This window comes from Saimiri boliviensis, chromosome 9 (assembly GCF_048565385.1).
Source record: "Saimiri boliviensis isolate mSaiBol1 chromosome 9, mSaiBol1.pri, whole genome shotgun sequence".
NCBI classification, from domain to species: Eukaryota; Metazoa; Chordata; class Mammalia; order Primates; family Cebidae; genus Saimiri; species Saimiri boliviensis.
In genome coordinates this window covers 5,936,496-5,958,334 of record NC_133457.1, presented here as the reverse complement: position 1 = coordinate 5,958,334, position 21,839 = coordinate 5,936,496, and the positions used below count along the sequence as shown (strand labels likewise).

General features: G+C 41.2%; 1 protein-coding gene across 2 annotated transcripts; it reads right to left on the bottom strand.

Annotated features, from left to right (window-relative positions):
- Positions 1-784: 784 nt before the first annotated feature.
- TNFSF10 (TNF superfamily member 10) lies at positions 785-20,810 on the bottom strand. 2 transcript variants are annotated; one of them, XM_003925108.4, is made up of 5 exons: positions 20,547-20,774; positions 11,430-11,567; positions 8,245-8,287; positions 5,794-5,898; positions 785-3,829 (listed from the first exon to the last, which is right to left on the bottom strand). In XM_003925108.4, exons 1-5 carry the CDS (start codon positions 20,670-20,672, stop codon positions 3,402-3,404), a joined length of 840 nt encoding a protein of 279 aa, XP_003925157.1. In that variant the 5' UTR covers positions 20,673-20,774; the 3' UTR covers positions 785-3,401. The 2 variants fall into 2 exon arrangements, with proteins under 2 accessions (XP_003925157.1, XP_074261533.1); XM_074405432.1 differs by lacking the exons at positions 785-3,829; positions 5,794-5,898; positions 8,245-8,287; positions 11,430-11,567 and adding an exon at positions 12,493-14,950 and having other exon boundaries at positions 20,547-20,810.
- Positions 20,811-21,839: the final 1,029 nt, after the last annotated feature.

Below are 21,839 nucleotides of genomic sequence, written 5' to 3'. Positions count from 1 at the left end.
CCGGAGGTCTGAAATCAAGGTGTCAGCAAGGCCATGTGTCCTCTGAGAACTGTGTAACATCAATCTTTCCTTGTTTCTTCTGAGCTTCTGCTGATGGCTGTCAATCCTGGGTATTCCTTTGGCTCCCAGCTACTTCACTCCATTCTGTGTCTGTAGGCACTAGAGTTCTCCCTGTGTGTCTTTGTAACCAAATTTTCCTCTTCTTATAAGAATACCGGTTGGCTGGGTGCTGTGGCTCACACATGTAATCCCGGCACTTTGGGAGGCCGAAGCAGGTGGATCACCTGAGGTCAGGAGTTCAAGACTGGCCTGGCCAACATGGTGTAACACTTTTCTACTAAAAATACAAAAATTAGCCAGGTGTGGTGGCAGGTGCCTGTAATCTTACCTACTTGGTGGGGCTGAGGCAGGAGAATTGCTTGAACCTGGGAGGCAGAGTTTGCAGTGAACCAAGATCTCACTGTTACACTCCAGCCTGGGCAACAGAGCAAGACTCTGTCTCAAAAAAAAAAAAAAAAAAAAAAAAAAAAAAAAAAAAAAAGAATACCAGTTATATTGTATTAACAGCCCATCCTGAGGACATAGCAAAACTCAACTCAGAACAGAAGTATTAGCCATAAGTAAAAAGACTAATATATTTGATCATATTAAATTAAAAGTAAGCAATTTCTTTCTTCTGTAATATGTGTCAGATAAAAGATACTATGAAAAAAAGATTAGAAGTCTTTCCCCCCATTTTTAGTAGTCTTGATATTATAAAACAAGTTAGCACTAAAACAAGAACGACACTAAATAATACAGAGTTTTATTTAAAAAAACATACACAATTTGATTAGTTAAAAAATTATTTTTTCAATTTTCATATTATATGTTATCAAAAATAGTTATTTTCTTTGAGTTTTAAATCTTGGTTAAAAAGATCTTCACTGTGAACTTTTAAAATTCTTCCACATTATTTTGGCATAGGGAATAATGTAGGGAATACTTCTTTATTTTTCTGTATGGATTGGTATTCACTTATTTGCAAATATATTTTGTGTGAGCACAAAATATATTCACAAGTATTTTTTTGTGGAAGGCAGATGCTCCAGTGAATGTTCTAAGTACTGGAGACAGAGTTGTAAACAAGGTTAAATATTCCCTGATATGAAGGCTTACACAGTCAGCCTTCCCTATCCTTAGAGTTCACAACCACAGATTCAACTCTGGATCAAAACCATGAGGGAAAAAATTAATTAAAAGATAACAATGCAACTATAAAAATACAAATACAAAATACAAAATAACAATTTTTACATTGCATTTACATTGTATTTGGTATTGTAAGCAATCTAGAGATTATTTAAAGTATATGGGGAGATGTGCATAGGTTATATGCAAAAGCACTTTATATAAAAGACTTGAGCATACATGGATCTTGGTGTTGTGCAGGGATTCTGGATCCAAGTCCTTGCAGATACCAAGGGATGACTACATCATAGTGAGGAGATTTTCAAAAGCAGAAAAACAAGTCCATTTGTTGGTATGGAAGAACTTGACTGGTGTTACGGAATAAAGTCAGTGGAGTTAGAAGTGTCAGGTGTCCGTAGTATGTTGTAAATTTCAATTAGACTTTTTGAAAAAAAAACTATTTGATCCGAACACATTTAAGTGAAGGTTTGAGCTACAGTGTGTTTGTCCTCTCTGGTCATATGCTCAAACAGCAGGAGGAGATGAGACAAATGCTCCAACCGGTTAGTCTAAATGATGAAATGAAATGTTTTTTGTCATGATTCTGGAAGATAAAAGTAACTAATTCTTCATGCGAGGTCAAAATAAATGATGCAACTTGAAGCAGACGTACATATATACAGCATAGCAGATACTGACGTTCGACCTCGCAAAGGTGTGGTACGGGATGGTTCGCCGGCTCTTATTTGCCTGTGTTTGTCATTTTCACTTTGCCATTTCTTCTGCTGCCGCTCACATGAAACCGAATTCTCCGATTTCTTATCAGTCGACTGCTCACTGTAGAGTCCTTTATCAAAAAACATCATCAGTGCTTTTGACCAGCCTGACTTTTGGTAGTGAAAAGCACAAACCATTCAAAACAAGTTCCCTGTCCACTGAACATGACGTTCATTACTTTTTTAAACCACAGTGTTAGTAGTTTGAGTAGAATTTTCTTATTTTCACCAAATCCCCAAGAGATAACCCTGCGAAATTTTGCACAATAGACTCCCAATTCACACTGCATAACTTGATAGCGGACGGCCTCCAAGACCAGGGTCTTTTAGTGGTGACGCTTTCTCTTTTGCTTTAGGAATGCTGTCCTTTAAGGAAACCTGGAGGCTACTGCTGTGATACACTATTTAAGAGATGGCTCAGGCCGGGCGCGGTGGCTCAAGCCTCTAATCCCAGCACTTTGGGATGCCAAGGAGGGTGGATCACGAGGTCAAGAGATCGAGACCATCCTGGTCAACATGGTGAAACCCCGTCTCTACTAAAAAATACAAAAAAGTAGCTGGGCATGGTGGCGCGTGCCTGTAATCCCAGCTACTCAGGAGGCTGAGGCAGGAGAATTGCCTGAACCCAGGAGGCGGAGGTTGCGGTGAGCCGAGATCGCACCATTGCACTCCAGCCTGGGTAACAAGAGGGAAACTCCGTCGCAAAAAAAAAAAAAAAAAAAAAAAAAAAGAGAGATGGCTCGTTGGCCAGGCACGGTGGCTCACACCTGTAACCCCAGCACTTTAGGAGGCCGAGGTGGGTGGGTCATGAGGTCAAGAGATCGAGACCAGCCTGGCCAACATGGTGAAACCCCGTCTCTCTTAAAAATGCAAAAATTAGCTGGGCGTGGTGGCACGCACCTGTCACCCCAGCTTCTCAGGAGGCTGAGGCAGGAGAATCGCTTGAACTCAGGAGGTGGAAGTTGCAGTGAGCTGAGATCACACCACTGCACTCTAGCTTGGTGAAAGAGCAAGACTCCATTTCACACACACACGCACACACACACACACACACACACACACACACACACACACAAAGAGAGAGAGAGAGAGAAAGAAAAAGAAAAGATGGATTATTGCTCTTTCTTCTGCAATCTTCGCAAGGAATAGATTATAAAGACAAAAAAACGTTAATTACTTGCATTCATGTTTGGAAGCTGTGTCTTTTAGATTTCTGGTAGAAAACTGATATGAGGTAGAACTCTGAAAGATTTTTGGCAATTTCATTTTCTTGGGATAAGTAAGTCGCTTTCAGAACAGTGTGTATTGTAGAGTGTTGTTGGTTGTTGCTGCTCTACTCAGATTGCACAGAGCTTTTTGTTGTTTTTTTGTTAGTTTGTTTGGAATAGCTTCTTGGTATATCGTCCTGAAAACTCAAAGTCACTTTGAGATTATTGCTTTTTCTTTCCAGGTCAGTTAGCCAACTAAAAAGGCCCCAAAAAAACTGGCTTCATGGTCCATGTCTATCAAGTGCCCATTTGTTACAGAAACAAAAATTCTGTCGTTTTCCTTAAGCTCAAATATTCCCCCTTGATAGATGGAATACAGTCCATATTCTGCATCTTTAGACCAACAATTATTTCTAGCACTTTTCATCAGCAGTATGGGGTCAGGATAACTTGTGTATTTGTAAATATACTGGACCATTTGTTTGTCGTTCTTTCTGTTTTCTTTGATTTCCTCCTGAAATCGAAAGTAGACTTGGCAATAGATGTAATACAACCCTTTTTCATGGATGACCAGCTCGCCATTCCTCAAGTGCAAGTTGCTCAGGAATGAATGTCCACTCCTTGATGATTCCCAGGAGTTTATTTTGCGGCCCAGAGCCTTTTCATTCTTGGAGTCTGAAGGAAATTTAGAGAGAAACAGAGTTAACAGAAGGGAGTTTGTAGCAAAGCAAGGAGCTTCTTTGCAGCTTTGGCTAATCTATACTTTTGTTGGGATTGCCAGGGATTTCAGCCTAATATCAAACTTCTTCCTCCTTCAATCTCATGTGGATTATAAATTGTAGCCATATAGAAATCAGGAGGCTCCTGTATCATTGTGACATTGGGAATTGTTGGGAGTCCCTTATCTTTTTATACCTTGTCAGCTGCTTATGCCACATTTGTCACACTTAGAATGGTAGCACAGGGGATGGCCCACTCAGATAGTAATGGTTAATCCTGGGCAGAACTTCCGCCCTGAATCTCTCACTCCCTTCTTGTGCTGGTGAACTTAAGTAGACGATCCAGAAAGAAACCAAAATAAATGTATCTACTTTTTAGGCCTAGATCTCAGAGGTTCTTGGCATTCCTTTTGGACTCTCTGGGTCCCTCCTTGATCTTTCTCAGCTCTCCAGAGTCAAAGGCACATCCAAGCAGAAGGCATCGCTAGTCCAAAATCATAGAGACACAAGGTTGGCAAAGGAGCCTAGATTTAAAGATCGTCAGATCCTTGAATCTTTAGCTCCCAAAGATTTTGAATGAAAAGTGAGCCTTCCAAAATGATATTCTTTTAGACTTTTGGCCTATCTTCATGATTGGTGCAAAATTTGGCTTTTCTAGAGTATAAATTAATTATATTTGTTGATGAATAGCAAACATAACATCATAATAATCCCCTCACTTGTAGGCAGAACATGCCAATCATTTATAAAACATGAAGGATGTCAAGAAGGCAACTACCCAGAAGAAACTAAACCAACCAACCAAAAACCCCCCAGACAACCTTTTTAATTTATTAATTGATGTCTGAAATATTTTTAGACAAATTTACAGGACAAAGCCTCTCATAAAAATAAAAGTGAGCATTTCTTGAGTACTCACAATAGATCAGACATTTTGCCTCATTTTATGAGTTAAGAATTACCTCAGTTTTGCATATGAAGAAACTGAAGCTTGACTGGTTTAAGTAATTTGCTCCAAACATGCATCTAGGTGAAGAGGAGCTGTGATTCCAACTGAGGTATTTACACTGTAAGACCCATGCACAGAGGCCAGGTGTGGTAGCTCACACCTGTAATCCCAGCACTTTGGGAGACTGAGGCGGGTGGATCACCTGAGGTCAAGAATTCGAGACCAGCCTGGTGTGGTCACAAAAATTAGCTGGGCATGGTGGTGCATGCTTGTAATCCCAGCTACTCGGGAAGCTGAGGCAGAAGAATCGCTTGAACCTGGGAGATGAAGGTTGTAGTGAGCGAAGATCACGCCACTGCACTCCAGCCTGGGTGACAAAAGCGAAACTCCATCTCAAAAAGAAAAAAAGACCCACGCACGTGCACAGTATTACACAGCACCGTATCAACATGTATTCTGCCTAGATAAAAATTAGATGTAACACATATGGTTAAAATATATGAAACTGACATTTGTGTAAGTAAAATATGGTCAAATATTGGCAATCTCCTATGACGTAATTTAATATAAATGCCACTAGGAGCATCATAGTGGGAGTAAATAGAACCTTTAAAGAGAAGGGAGGTTGGATGGCGAGCAAAGAAGACAAGAACAAAGCAACTGAAGAAGTAATCATAAGAGAGAAAAAAAATTACTCCAAAGAAGGAAAAGGAAAAACGAGATACTGGCAACTGCAAAGACAAAATTCTCCCACTTTGTAATTTTCCTGAGGCCAGTTATGTCATGGCAATAATCAAACTATTTGTCTATAATCTTGCATCTGAAAACAGTCAGTCTGAGATCTGATTAATATTAAGCATTTTGTAGCTAGCCATATAAACACTTCAGGTAAGATTCTTTAAAAAAAGATGTTACTTGGTGCAATCCTTCCATTGTTTTTCCTTAAGTCACTTATTTACTGTTTCTCTTACTTGGAATAGGCAACGTGTTGCCACTTCCTCTGGTCCCAGTTATGTGAGCTGCTACTCTCTGAGGACCTCTTTCTCTCACTTCGGGAGAAACACCTCGTTGTTTTTCTGAAAGAGAAACGATAAAGAATCATCAACACTTGTCAAACGAGTTCTCAAATACAGTGCTGTTCATAGGTGTTGTCAATCAGCCATTGTAAGCATACTGGGCTTCCAAAGTTCTATGAGTTTTCACAAAAATAACATTTTGATATTATGATCAAACTCCTTCAGCTTATAATCAACTTGAGAAGTACTTTACAGGGGAAGGATAAGCAGTAACATGGATTATAATTTATCAGGGCCTCACAGGTAAGGTGCAAAATGAATACAACAAAGTGAAGATGCCGTCCCTTTTCCAAAAATATAAATTAAAAAAAAACTGTAGATTTGTAATAATCCTCGTGAGTTAAAGTGTGCAAATAACCATGTATTGGCAAATTTCCTCCTTGAATTACAAACAGAAATAAACAGAGTGGTCCCAATTTTTGTCATCTCAATTTTCCTTTCTCTATGCTAACTACTGCAGATTGTAAAGCAGTAACAATGGTAACGATTGCCTTTGAATGCTACAAACTGGCCTCCAACAGTCATCCTGCAGCCAGAATGAAAAAAAAAAAAAAAAAAAGAATGGGAATTTTCCACTCAAAAAAAATGATAATCTTAGGAATTGACATTCTGGTCATGATATTGAATATTCGAGCATATAAGCTGTGAATTCACTAGATCGTAATAAACGAATAACATTTATTGACCACCATCCAAAGTATTTTGGAATAGCCTTAAAAAATAGAAATGTAACAAATGTCTTTCTCTAAAAAATCAGCTCAAACGTCCCAAGTGTGCTTACATTGGTTGTAAGATAAATTATATTCTTTTATCAAACAGATAGTGCTAGGGTAAGGCACTACACCCCAAAGGGCTACAAATAACCACTGATTTCACTGATCAAGTCCTCAAGGAACTTACAGACTTCTAAGGAAAATATTAATAAATATGAATTAGAAAGTGACAATTTGCAGGCCGAGATGGGTGGATCACTTAACCTAAGAGTTTGGGATTAGCCTGGGCAACATAGTGAAACCCTGTCTGACAAGAAATAGAAAAATCAGCCAGATGTGTTGGCCTGTGCCTGTCGTTCAACTATTTGGGAAGCTGAGGTGGGAGGATTCCTTGAGGCCAGGAAGTTGAGGCTGCAGTGAGCCATGATCGCACCACTGCACTCCAGCCTGGGCAACTGATTTGTTAAGGTCATTTCAAGGATATGGGCAGGAAAAGTTAGATTTAAAAGCAAATTTTTAAAAGAGGAAATTTCCTAGTGGTTATAGCAAGCATCTCCCAGAAAAGAAACTTGCAAATACGTATATCAAGGTATCATGGATATATTTTGGTATACAGGGTAGTGTTTCACCTTATTGGGATGAATAAAAAAGAATTTTATTCTTCCAACACTGAAAACAGTGCATGCATCTACTGCTGGAGACCATTAATCTGGTATGCCTCATCTGAACAGGTGGAGTGTTCAACATTCTGACTACTGCTTTTGCCTTTGGAGAAATGATGGGAAAGAATGCTTTAACCCAAGGATCAGGTCCTGTGCTTTATATTTAAGAAAGTGTATTTAATAAAGGAAAATAGGGGTGCCGAGTGATGAGGAAGTTTATTGCATTGGAAAAGAATAACAGATTTATCCTTGCTCCTTCCTGGAAGGCAATGAACAAGGTGCGTGTGATAAAAATATCAGAGTACAGGGAACTTACTTAGATAGGTGTCCAGGGAAGCCCTATCTGAAGAGATGACAATTACACGAGCTGTGAAGAATGAGGAAGTGCCAGACGGAAGGCTAAAGAAGCCAGCCTGGCCAATAGTACTGAACAGAGAGGTAGATGGAGAGAAGGCTGCTATCCATAAACAAGGGCGTGCTGTAGTATGGAGACCAGAGGAGGAGGATCGTGGGTGGGTAGAAAGATTGCTGGGGAAGGGATGATGGAGCAGGAGGCCTTTGTAAAGAAAGATCTGGAGCCCAGTGGTGACCTGAAAACAAAAAAAGGGTACCTTTAAGGAACTTCATTTATTTCTCTCCATTTCCCAGAAAGGATTTAAGATGGCTTGTTTCTAACACATTAGAAGTTAGATAAAAGTAAGTGAAGAAGTAAGAGGGAAGGGAAAATTCATGGGGAAAAATAAGAGGAAGCTGAAATAAAGGTCTGACCATAGGTGAGCCCCAGATTTGGTTCTGAGCTTCCTAGCTGCCTATGTAAAGAGAGAAGTAGAATTGACAAGTGGCTTGAGGTACCGAGCAGCAGCTCAGAGGATGGATGAGTGGATGAGATCAGAGACGAGCATGGGGAACTATTCACAACCTGTCATGAAGTTCACAGTAGAAAATTAAAATAACAACAAAAAAGATAATACCTTGAACTGTAGAAATGGTTTCTTCAGAGGTTCTCAAAATCATCTGCAAATATTATCGAATAAAGCTTGTTAATTTCCCTAAAAATTTAAACTGACTCTAGAATCCTATGGCTCTTCTTGCTGATGTCTAATGGAAAATTTCTTCATGCATTACCAATCTAGGAAGCTTTCAGTTTGGTCAAGCATAGGGTCTGTAAGGGGAGGGGTGGGAGCTGGGATGAATATTGAGATAGCTGCCCCTGCACAGCAATCAAGGGATGGTCTTCCGTCTGGGAAAGTTCTTTTGCTGGATGAAGTCTTGGAAAGCCCACACATGGAGCAGTGCAGGGGGAAGAAGCCATCTGCCCTGTGAGGTCAGCCAAATGTGGCTGTTAGGTGTGGCAGCCACGCCATGTCACTGTGCATGGTGGGGGTGTATGTGTGTGTGTGCGTGCATGTGTGTGTGGTTAAGCACACTGAGTAACAGAGTCCAGGGGCTTCAAATGATTGGCCAGACCCAAGCCGCAAGATGTAGGCCACACTTCCTGTGCCTCAGGATGCGCACAGACATACATAGCCTACGGAGGTATGATCTGACAACACCATGTCGTTCTGTCGTTCTGAGAACGTGGCTGAGCCATTCTCAACATAAAGATATTTTCCCACCATCCCGTATCTTTGCTAAATATCTAGTGACCTCCCCCTGCCTTCGTACTAATCAATGGGGAAAACCAGTAAGAAAGAGGGAAAAGCAAACCTTTCTATTAAGCAGGCAGACCCTGACTTGGCTCATCCATGGCTTCTGAATTCAGCTCTGTCCCTCCTGCCGCTGTCTCCCATCACTGCCCTCTTTCCCCATCTCTCTGTCAGAAACTTGCCTTCTTTGTACTTCCACTTCAAAGCAGAAGCTCTCTGCTTCTCCCTCTACCTGAAGCCCTGATGCCAGATCACGGGGGAACGGGGCGGCGGTGGACTCACTGTAATCAGTGCCCTGGGCACTGACGTCCAAGAAGGAGAAGTGAGAGGAAGCCGCAGCATCCTGTCTTATCTCTCTGTCTCTCATTTCTCTATCTGTGTCTCTCTTTCTCACTCTTACTTCCTCTTCCTCTTATTCTGCAACAGAAAGGAAGGAGGAAAGGAGAAGCGGCAAAAGAAAAGGGTCTTTCCCACCACGTGGGAGTCAGAATGAAGAGTGACTAGAAGCATGGCCAGATACCCTGCAGTCAAATCTTTTAATTACTGGCTCTGTGGGACTGCTCAAGTCATGTAACTGGTCCACACTTCAACTGACTAATCTTTTAAAAATATATTTAAGGGGCCAATAATAATTTATTCTTCAGAGCTGTCATGAGGATTAAATGAGATAACGTATGAAATGGGCATAGGGCATTTACTGGAATAAGTCTGGTCAACTAATGTGCCTTAAAAAACAAAAGAGAATTATTTTTCCCCACATTCTCATCTATTCCCTCTGTGTTCTCTCCCACCTGCTCTCTATTCTAGTTGGTAGCAGGATGTGAGATGGGAAGCAAGGAATAGCAAGAAAGAGATATGTCCCCACTATTTCTCTTCTCTCCCCGCTCTCTGTCCACGACACCCAGCCCCTCTCCCGAGTCTCCAGCTTCCCACCCTCCTTCTGAATTGCTCTCCCCTGCTGACAAGTCACCTCCACTCTCCCCAAACCCCTATCCTAGGGACTTGGGAGTTTCATTTCTCGGCTTCCTCAGGACCCTTATCCAGTCCAGGCTTTTCCTAGTCTCCTGGCCCTTGCTCCCTGAACACTCGCTGCCATTTGGAGTGATGGAATCACAGCTGCCTCAGTACAGCTTGTGTGCAGGGGCACCCCAGCCTGGGGCCATGCTTCCAGGACAGGTATGTTTCCAGGACTCCTAGGCGGAAGTCAAGTTTCATTTCTCGTAGAAATAGCATCTTACGTTATGTCGGGGCTCTATTGTGAAAACAGCTCAGGATTATAAACTCAATCCCTAACCACCAATATAACACTATTTCTATGGAGAAACAGATGCTGAGCACCGAACAATGGACTCACAAACATGCGTAAAAACACATTCTCCTCCTACCCTGGGAATTCCCCCAGTTATGGCTTTAAACAATGGTGTAGTTCATAGTTTACCCTAAAGTATATTTACAGCTATGTTCTCATCTGCTATTTTTACATAAGCAGAAGCAGTTGTTTTTCTTTTGAGATGAAGTCTTGCTCTGTCACGCAGGCTGGAGTGCAGTGGCACAATCTCACTGCAGCCTCTACCTCCCGGATTCAAGCGATTCTCCTGCCTCAGCCTCCCAAGTAGCTGGGATTACAGGCACACACCACCATGCTTGGCTAATTTTTGTATTTTTAGCAGAGACGGGGTTTTGCCACGTTGGTCAGACTGGTCTTCGACTCCTGACCTCAGGGTGATCTGCCTGCCTCAGCCTCCCACAGTGCTGGGACCCATGCCCAGCTGCAAATATTATTAAATGCCGTCTTACAAAGAAGGAAGCGCCTAAGAGAAGAAACTTGATTCGATCTGACTCTGCCACATTCAAAAAAAATAAACAGTTAACTAAGGCGTCTCTGCTAGAGGTCCAGAAATAGATACCTTTTGTAATTTGTTACATCCAGAAATAGATACCTTTTGTAATTTGTTATTTACTGGCTATAAATTAAGAGAAAAAAAACCCTTCAATTTCTCAAAGCATCTTTTTCTTCTCTTCCCTTTTTTTCCCTCTTTCTTCCCTCTTACTTCCCTCTTTCTTCATCTGTATATACATACAAAAATAAATATTTATCTCCAGACATTGGCAATGTGGGAAGAATATAAATAAGGATTTGGCCTCCTTTATCTTTTGAACGAAAAAAAAATCCCATACATCTTTTATGACTTTGTGACCTTCTGTTCATTACCCTGTCTGTGCCTCAGTTTCCATAATGTGAGATAAAAAGGTTAGACTAAATGTGGAGGCTGTCTGGGGCACAGGTGTGAACACTAGACCAGGAGCCAGCCACGCCCTGCCCTCTGCTGTTATGGCCCGTTTTCCTAGTTCTATGAATTTGGGGAAAATTACTTAAACACTCTGGTCCTAAGTTTTATTATTTGTAGAATGAAGAGTCTAGGCTTGATTATCTTAAAGATTCCTTCGCTTTAAGGAATTCTTCCGGCCTTTTCTGCCTGCTGGCGAGGTTGCCTGGTGAGGTTACCTACCTTTCTAACGAGCTGACGGAGCTGCCACTTGACTTCCCAGCAGGGGCTGTTCATACTCTCTTCGTCACTGGGGTCCCAGGAACTGTCATCTTCTTTTAAGAAACAAGCAATGCCGCTTTTGGAGTACTTGTCCTGCATCTGCGTTGAGACGGAATGTAACACGATATTACACATAAGTGCTTTTTATTTTTGTTCATTTGGAAGCTAAAACAACAGAAACTGATGGTAGACTTGGAGAAGTTTTGGCACGTTGAGTAAGTTCCTGCCTGAAACAAGAGTAAACATGCTGTCCTTTGCCCTTTAAACAAAAGAATAAAAGCAAGCAGCTGGATATGGTGGAAAGGATCCAGGTGTTCGTCAAGATCTGACCGCTGTGCCTTTCTTGGTAAGTTGTCTCTGTTCTCCTGTGTCTGTTCCTTAGTTTTGAGCTGCTTCACTATGGTGATTCTGAGGTCTCTTCCCGCTCTGCCATGGCATGTATCCCATTCTGAAGCTGGAAACCTACCTAGATACAAGGTCGGCAGGGGGGTCCATTTAAATTCCAAGATCCTAAATAAAAACCAGCCAAATAATTTGGGAGGGGGTCATATTCTCTTTGTGGATCTGAGCTGTGGCTAGCTAAGTAGATTCTAGTAATTGATCTGATTTCTACTCCTCTGGCAGGCAGACTCTGGACCCTGTTGCCGCTAGAAATCTGAATGCCGTCTCATTAAATGTTCACACCAACTAGGGATTTATTGGCAGAGACTTTAAATACTCTTTGAAGGTTTTCTCCCTGTTTCTGATTGAAAGTAAACAATGGCAATAGCCAGATCATTGTAGACAAACTTCTAACCCTCATCAACAAATCCTTGCATGATGTTATAAACACACACACACACACACACACACACACACCCAAACCATCCAGAACTCTTCCGGCTGATAATTGTTTAATCAAGAAGAATAAGAAACAGAAGGTTCAAACAAAGCCAGAAGGATTTTATTTGTTTTGCTCATTTCTTCTCTTCTGTTTTGTTTTGTTTTTAACAAGTGGGATTGAAGAGATGTTATTTCCCTGAAAAAAAAAAAAAAATCTGCTGAATTGACTCTACCTGGGGAAATAAATGGGAAAATGGCAATTTTAATCTGTTATTTGAACTAAATGACTGCGAAGCTTGAAGGAAGGGTCAAATTGAATGATGATAAACTCCTTCCTATAGAAAGACAATCTCATTTTAAATCAAAATATCTGAACTGTTTATGAGAGGTCCCAGCCAGAATCACAGAGTTCTGTCTCAGCCCTGTAACCCTTGAACATTTGACCAAGGTCCCTCAAATGGTGCAAACTTGAGTTAATAAATCTCCTTCACACACCCTGATATAGATCATTCATTTACTTTTAAACAAATGTTTATTTTCTTTCTTCCTCTTTGAAATTACAAGAGAAAAATATTCCCGTAGCATATGTACTGGGAGGTGAGGCTTGGGGCCACCCGAGTTGAGATATCACTGGCCATGGAGTTAGGCACCTTTTCTTGCCCCTGCGTGCCCCAACTGTAGATATGTAGTTACACCTCCAATTTACTTAGAAGATACAAAACCTTTGCAAGGAAAGCACCTTGTCACGTAGGATTCAGAAATAGGAGAGCATGTCTAACCAACTGTGGGTAGGATCATGAAAGAAGAGACGAGGAACTGAGATCAGCCACAGGGACTGAGGGCGGTTCCAGGAAGAGCAGACGTTTCCTGGACACTGTGCCAGTTCACCCACCCAAAGTGTGAGTGTGCTCTGGCTAAGCTTTGGTTTGATTACACTGAACAAGCAAGCTCACAAATCTCTGTAACATGTTGGGGCAAAAAGTGTGCATGTACTAGAAAGGAGGAAGCAATATGCCTTTTCACCTTACAGCAGCTGTTAAGGTATCTCAGCAGGAAACGGCTGAAGATGGGAGGCTCCAGCCATACGAGGCAAGGTACAGAGTTGACAGCTGCCTGTGATCAGGCGGTAATGTGGCAGGCAACAACTTTTCAGCTGAGGTGGAGTTTGACTTGGGTGGTGGTGGTGGAGCTTGAGCCACAGGGACTAGCCCAGGTGAGTACAAATTGCTATCTAGAGCCTGTAATACCGTCTGAGTATTTCCCAGAAATACTTTCTGGAGGAGGTGGGGGGAATCTGGAGAATTGAGTAGATCCCAGGTATGAGCGGATGGGTGATTGACAAGCTAATGTAGTTACATGATTACCCAGGAGTTCATAAAGCCTGGATACAATCAGGATACACAGGCAAACTGGGAAGCATGAGGTCAAGAGATCGAGACCATCCTGGTCAACACGGTGAAGCCCAGTCTCTACTAAAAAAAAAAAAAAAAAAAAAAAAAAAAAATTAGCTGGGCATGGTGGCGCATGCCTGTAATCCCAGCTACTCAGGAGGCTGAGGCCAGAGAATTGCCTGAACCCAGGAGGTGGAGGTTGTGGTGAGCCGAGATCGCACCATTGCACTCCAGCCTGGGCAACAAGAGCGAAACTCCGTCTCAAAATATAAAAATAAAAATAAAAATAAAATAAAATAAAGAACACATTTCCAAAAGTTAAAAAAAAACCTCCAAAAATTAATAAGTAAATCACAAAAACAAAATCAAAACAACCACTAATAGCAGGTATACTCCCACTTCCTAGTTAACCTTTGGAGGATGTCTCTTGTTTACAGGGGCAAGATCAGACTGCATGTGTGTGCACAATTTTGAGTATGGTTGTTTTCTCGTAAGACTATATAAAAATGCTGTATTCTTTAAATCTGTATGAAAATTATACACGTATGGCATGGATATTTGTATGACATTCCCTGCAGAAAATTTGTAAAATATAGAAAAATAAAAAGGAGTAAAAAGCACCCATAATCATACCATCTAGAGCTCACATTGTCATTTCGGTGTTTCTCTTTCTAGACCTATTTATGCATAAATATTGATTTCTGAACAATAGAAATCCAGAGGGGAAGCCCCAGTCACCTTCTCCACCCTCACGTTTCTTGCATCATGTTCGTTAGTAGTTTTTTCTATAGAACTTGGCCAATGCTGGTGACTAGGCAGATGGTCGGGTTGACATGAGGTGCTGTGGTAATTCTAAGAATGATGATTAGCCTGATATGCCTCCACCTGCCTCCTCCCATCCTTTCCACTTCAAACTATCAATTTCCTGTGGCATATCATAGGCTGAGGCCTACTCTCTAACTAACCACGCCTGGGCACTGGGGGCAGAAGATTGTGTAGATGGATTATTTTCACTTGCGTGCCTTTGAAAAGAAAGCTCTTGCACTGAGTGCCTGTTCTTCAGCTCCAGAAGCTCTTGGTTCTGAAAAGTGGATTTCCATGGTGACTGCTCTTGGAGCTGTTACAAACATGGTGGTTGGCTAGGCCAGGGCCAACCAGTCCTTGATGGGGCTTGAGCTCAGCAGGGTAGAATCAGCCCGACAGACAAGATGGCAGCACTGACCGTCCCTGCTGCCCAGACATTAGTCTCTGACAATCATTTTCTGCAAACTACAAATAGCATAAAGATTCATTTATGGAGATGTATGGGGAGGAAGCCCTTCTACTTTTTCTTCCCCATCTATGATGCCACAGTGATAGGCCATTCCTTAGTCATAAAACTTTCTCAGAGGGACACAGACTTCAGGGGCTCAGCCCATACTGGTTGATCATGTTTGCGGGTCGACAGGCTTATTTATAAAGGTCCAATCCGATGTTATAAAGCCTTCCTTAACCTTTGCACCCTATAATCCTTGCAGACTGTATCTTCTGCAAATTTTCACCAGCTGAAATGAAGCCTGTGTTCGATTTTCAAAAGTTAATACTTATGTCGAATGTACTTTTCCAAAGTCTACACAGAAGATTCAGATTTACTTTCCCTTGGAAAATATCTGATGAAGAAAGTGACCTTTCAGGAGACTTTTCAGCAGTAATTACAATGCTACTATAAAAAGAAAAGCATTGTATTGTATTTAAAAAATGTATTGTTAAAAAAAAAAGTAGGTGCTTCAATGTATTGAGTACCTCCTTCACACTTAGGTTCAAAATCAGGCTTTACCTTTTACTAGTTTTGTAATCTTAGACAAATCTCTTAACTTCACCGAAGCCTTCATTTGTTCATCTATAATACGGGGTAATTATCCTTAGGTTATATAATTGTTCTGAGAATTGAAACAAGGCAATACCTTTCAAAGTTCCTGGCACTCAATACTATAATTATCCCAGCCTTCTAGCACTCTCAAGGAATTCTTCTGCATGCCTAACGTACATGTATTCATATATCAATATGCAATTAAGAAAAACGTGTGCAAGTGGGAAGATCCTAAGCCTTATATGAAATTTCCATTTTTATAGTAGAATTGAAAAAGAAATTTGATTATATACACAGACAATTGCATGAGTCAGTTCAGCAAAGAACTGGTTGATTCAATCTTAAAATTAGTCCAACTTGTAATGTGAGCATATTGATGGAGCTACTTGTGTATTAAGTAACAGCTTTGCTCTGTTTATGCTGCAAAGTTAAGAAAGGTGAGGATATTCTGGCTTCACAGTGGTGAACATAGCAGTGTTCCCATCTCTCATGTAGACTTAAAGCTAAAGGTATGATTATAGTTTTATGAATATTTTTTTCTTACAAAAAAAAAAGTCTTTTCTAAATGTGCCCTACAATACACCTGACTTTACTGGTCATCTAATGGTAGCCATAATTTTCATAATTACTTGCAAATCAAACAAGAATCTGCCTCATCCATTTCCAAAAGAAAAATTTCTAACTGATTGAGATAACCAAATTTACACTCCACAGGATATGCAAACTGCATTTCCCTAGCAAATAGTTAACACTCTACATCTTTTGCACAATTTATACTTTTCTGAGATGCTTAGCCTTTCATTTGCTAGTGAGCTCCAGAGTTGATGCTGCAGGATGCGCTGTGCATTCATTGTACCTCATAAGGTGCAAACAGGTTAATACTGTGGCCATCCTGCTGTGGAGGGAGAAGCCTACAGACCTGGGCTCTGGCTGCTCCAGCGCTGCCTCCAAAGCCTTGTCTGAAGCTGAGTATATTATTTCTTGTCTCCTCATCTGTAAAAAGGTGGTGGAGGGTGGGAGTGGGTGTGGGGGGGGTGAGGGGATCTGAAGTTCCTTGTAGCTCCTAAATTCTCTACTATTTAATATACAATTGGTTAAAATATATATTAGAAGTCAACAACTGAGTTGGCTTATTTTCAGCAACTTTGCAGTCATAATTCCACGGAATTTTCATTGAGAAAATCATAAATTAAAATGACACTAAGTGTTTTCTTTTTTGCCAAAGATACCTCGATTTGTAAATGACCCATTCACAGGCAGAGAGTGGTAATTTTTTGTTCCATTGTTTTATCATGAACAGCTGTATTTCTCTGATAACTTCTTTATTACAGATTCTACCGATGACATGCCAGTGCCCCAGGAGTTGGCAGAATGCCAGTCCTTTGTATTCTCAGTTATTGTCAACACAGCAAAACATGTCAAAGGTCCAAAAGTTCACCAAGACTAACTACATCTGGAACACACAGCAGGAGTGTTCAGTGATTTAGAGCCTGGCTTTGGGTTGAGCCTAACTCGACCCTTGTTGCCTGCATATTCGCAATACCTACCATACTTCATATTGAGTGAAGGCTGTGCATTCATTCAGCAAGTTTTTAGTGAACCACAAGTATTAGTATTAGTGGCTACTTGGGAGCCATATGGTAGATCCAGAGTTATACTGGTGAGTGGAAGCAGACCCAGCTCTGATACAGCCACCCTGGTCCCCAAGAATTCATGAGTCAAGAACTGTAACTTGCATCCAGGACAATAAAGCAGGGAAGACCAAGCCGGAGCCTGGGGGCTCCTAGCAACGGGCTGGGGTGGGAGTTTCATGGAGTTTCCTCAGGAAAAATTATTTGCACTGGAGCAACAAGTGAAGAAGAAGCTAAATTTGGTGCCAGACATGTAGTCTGCAGTCTGCAGAAACCAGGTTTTCAGGTAATATTTACAGACTTGAAGGTTGTTACGTTTTGGCAGTGTGTAACACGCCATTTGAAATCCATTTGCCAGGGCAGTCATGCAAGAGAAAGAAATAAAGGTATTAAAATAGGAAGAGAGAAAGTCAGATTGTCCCTGTTTGCAGATGACCATAATTGTATATTTTGAAAACTCCATTCTCTTAGCCCAAAACTCCTTAAGCCAATAAGCAACTTCAGCAAAGTCTCAGGATACAAAATCAATGTGCAAAAATCATAAGCATTCCTATACACCCATAATACACAAGCAGAGAGCCAAATGGTGAGTGAACTTCAATTCACAATTGCTACAAAGAGAATAAAATACCTGGGAAAACAACTCACAAGGGATGTGAAGGACCTCTTCAAGGAGAACTACAAATTGCTGCTCAAGGAAATAAGAGAGGACACACAGATGGGAAGAAATTCCATGCTCATGGTTAGGTCAATATTGTGAAAATGGCCATACTACCCCAAAGTAATTTATAGATCCAGTGCTATTCCCATCAAGCTAGCATTGACTTTCTTCACAGAATTAGAAAAAAAACTACTTTAAATTTCATATGGAACCAAAAAAGGGCCTATACAGCCAAGACCATCTTAAGCAAAAAGACCAAAGCTGGAGGCATCACGCTACCTGACTTCAAACTACACTCCAAGGCTACAGTAACCATAACAGCATGGTACTGATACCAAAACAGAGATATAGACCAACAGAACAGAACAGAGACCTCAGAAATAACACCAACCATCTGCTCTTTGACAACCTGGCAAAAAAACAAGCAATGGGGAAAGGAATCCCTGCTTAATAATTGATGCTGGGAAAACTGGCTAGCCATATGCAGAGAACAGAAGCTGGACCCCTTCCTTACAGCTTCTACAAAAATTAACTCAGGATGGATTAAAGACTTACATGCAAAACCTAAAACCATAAAAACCCTAGAAGAAAACCTAGACAATACCATTCAGGACACAGGTCTGGGGAAAGACTTCATGACTAAAACACCAAAAGCAATGGCAACAAAAGCCAAAATTGACAAATGGGATCTAATTAAACTAAAGAGCTTCAGCACAGCAAAAGAAACTATCATCAGAGTGAACAAGCAACCTACAGAATGGGAGACATTTTTTGCAATCTACCCATCTGACAAAGGTGTAATATCCAAGATCTACAAGGGACTTAAATTTATAAGTAAAAAACAACCAAATCAAAAAGTGGGCAAAGGATATGAACAGACACTTCTCAAAAGAAGACATTTATGGGACCAACGAACATATGAAAAAATGCTCATCATCACTGGTCATTAGAGAAACACAAATCAAAACCACAATGAGGTACCATCTCACGCCAGTTAGAATGGTAATCATTAAAAAATCTGGAGACAACAGATGCTGGAAAGGATGTGGAGAAATAGGAACACTTTTACACCGTTGGTGGGAGTGTAAATTAGTTCAACCATTGTGGAAGACAGTGTGGAGCTTCCTCAAGGATTAGACTCAGAAATATTATTTGACCCAGCAATCCCATTACTGAGTATATATCCAAAGGATTAGAAATCATTCTACTATAGAGACACATGCACACGTATGTTTATTGCAGAACTATTTACGACAGCAAAGACCTGGAACCAACCCAATGACCATCAATGATAGACTGGATAAAGAAAATGTGGTACCTATACACCATAGAATACCATGCAGTCACAAAAAAAGATGAGTTCATGTCCTTTGCAGGGATGTGGATGAAGCTGGAAGCCATCATTCTCAGCAAACTAACACAGGAACAGAAAACCCAACACCCATGTTCTCAGTCATAAGTAGGCGTTGAACAATGGGAACACATGTACACAGGGAGGGGAACATCACTCACCGTGGCCTGTCAGGGCATGGAGGAGAAGGGGAAGGAGAGCATTAGTACAAATACCTAATGCATGAGGGGCTTAAAACCTAGGTGACAGGTTGATGGGTGCAGCAAACCACCATGGCACATGTATACCTATGTAACAAACCCGCACGTTCAGCACATGTATCCCAGAACTTAAAGTAAAATAAAAAAGTAAAAAAATCTGTTTGCCAGAATTCACAATGAACAATAGACCTCATGTGAGTTACGAACCTGAACTTCATTCTGCTGTGTGCTCTCAGATAAAGTCTCTAAGAGCTACGTTACAGATTTTTTCGACAGAAAGTATCAAAGAAGCAAGGCCCAATTTACAGGCTTTGCTACTGCTGTGGAACAGATTTACTACTTGTGTTTGAAAGCAGGAAATAAATTTCATAATTCCCCACTTAGCTGGTTAGAATTTCTAACTGGGTACCTTGGATTGCTGCACATTGGACTCAAAAGGAAACGTAATGAGGAAATATACTTTTATTTATTCATGGCTACAGGGTAAGTACCAGTCCCTTTGGATTTTATTCCAAACCTTGCTGTAATATAAAGAAGGAAGTTTACAAGACATGACATTGCTGCTTTTACAAAAGGACATTCTATTTATTTTTGCAGTAATTTTCATGTCCCCATAAGCAGAGCTGTCACAGTGTGCACTACGTTAGATTGTTTTACTGCTGTCATTGGTATTTTTTTTTTCCATTTTGAGCTAATTTATCCTCAGTTTTATTTGTGGATAGTCTTTTACATTTTTTGTGTGCTGAATATGGGCACCAAAGAACTTGTAAAACTTATCTTTTTCAATCAAATGTGCACAAATAAAAGTTTGGAAAAGAAAACAAAGAGCTATAAAGCATTTAGCAGAAAGCTTTCATGAACAGTTGCAATGGCTAATATTATAAAATACAAATACTTTTGAAAACAAAAAAGCCCTCAGGAGTTTTGTTGCCCGCATCTGCTAGTAACTCATGGAGCCAATTCCGTGACTGCACTTAGTTTACACAATTTCTGGAACTCACACTTTGGCGAAGTCCTCAGTGGTTATGCGAGTCCGCAGTTAGAGTCTACCGACAGAGAAAGAAAGCAGTTGGATCTTAGAGAGAAGCAAGCTGACAGGCAAAGGAGAGGCGGGTAGCAGACAATTGCTAAGAGCCTCGGAGACGGAGACGGAACGCACGACATTGCACTCACTTGCTTCAGCTCATTGGTGAAGTACAGGTAAGTTACGGCCACACAGAGGGACTGCAGGAGCACTGTGAAGATCAGGATCAGCACACAGGTCTGCCCCGGGCTGGGTCCCCCCTGACTCTCCATCATAGCGGTGATCCTGCAGGAGTCTGGGTGCTCTGAGTCAGCCAGGCAGCCGGTTACTGAAGCCCGCCTTTCTGTTTCTTTTATGTCAGCAGAAAATGAAAGTTCGCCGAATTGCTTTACTCAGTGGTGAAGCCCCACCCTCTGTCCCTCCCCTTTCCTACAAATCCCTCTGAAGCCAGGCAGACTCCAGAAACACTTGTCTCAAGGTGGTGGTTGGAAAGGAGGGAACTCAAAGCAGACCCCCTCCTCGCCCGCGCACCCCTTCCCTTCTCTGCACGCATCTCAACCCCATTCTCTCTCCTCTTTCTTGTTCTCCTTTTTATAAAGTCCTGAGCCGTAGAGGAGTGGGATTTTCTTTTATTTTCCCTAACATATCCTCATTCTACCGCAGAGCCCTAAGCTCGATAGCCTGTTTTCTAAATTGTAAGAGAACTGTTAGGAGGCTGAGGCAGGAGAATTGCCTGAACCCGGGAGGCGGAGGTTGCGGTGAGCCGAGATCGCGCCATTGCACTCCAGCCTGGGTAACGAGAGCGAAACTCCGCCTCAAAAAAAAAAAAAAAAAAAAAAAAAAAAAGAGTATTGTTATGACCTGAAACTTCCATATCTGGTTTTTCTCACGCTACTGTGAGGTGCAGGAAGAGAGCAGGTGGGAGTAGATAAAGGAAAATAGAAATACTGTCTCATAGCAATGGTCCTGCTGCGTAACTCCATCTTGAATGTCAGAATCTAAATATTGACTTCTTCCTCTTTGTAAACCTTCAGACACAAGTTCTAATCTCCTTCTCAGATCCCCTCCCCTACCAAGACAATATACCTTGTGTTAGAATGGACAGGTCGGAAGTAGTTGACACTCTCCGAAAGGCAAAGGAAAGAAACATGTGGATGTTTTCTGAAATATTTACCCCAACACAGTGTCTCGCTGTCACTATCCTTCTTTTATGGATTAGGAAAAGAAATCACAGGGAGTTGATTACCTTCAGATTCAAGACCCAGCCCCAGATCTCCCCACTATCAGATGCCATTCACTGGCCCAGTTGTATATTGTCTGTATATCTTATTCAGCGTCTTTCTTTCTTCTTTCTCTTTCTTTCTCTCTCTCTCTTTCTTTCTTGCTTGCTTTTCCTTCCTTCCTTCTTCTTTCTCTTTCTTTCTTTCTCTCCTTCCTTCTTT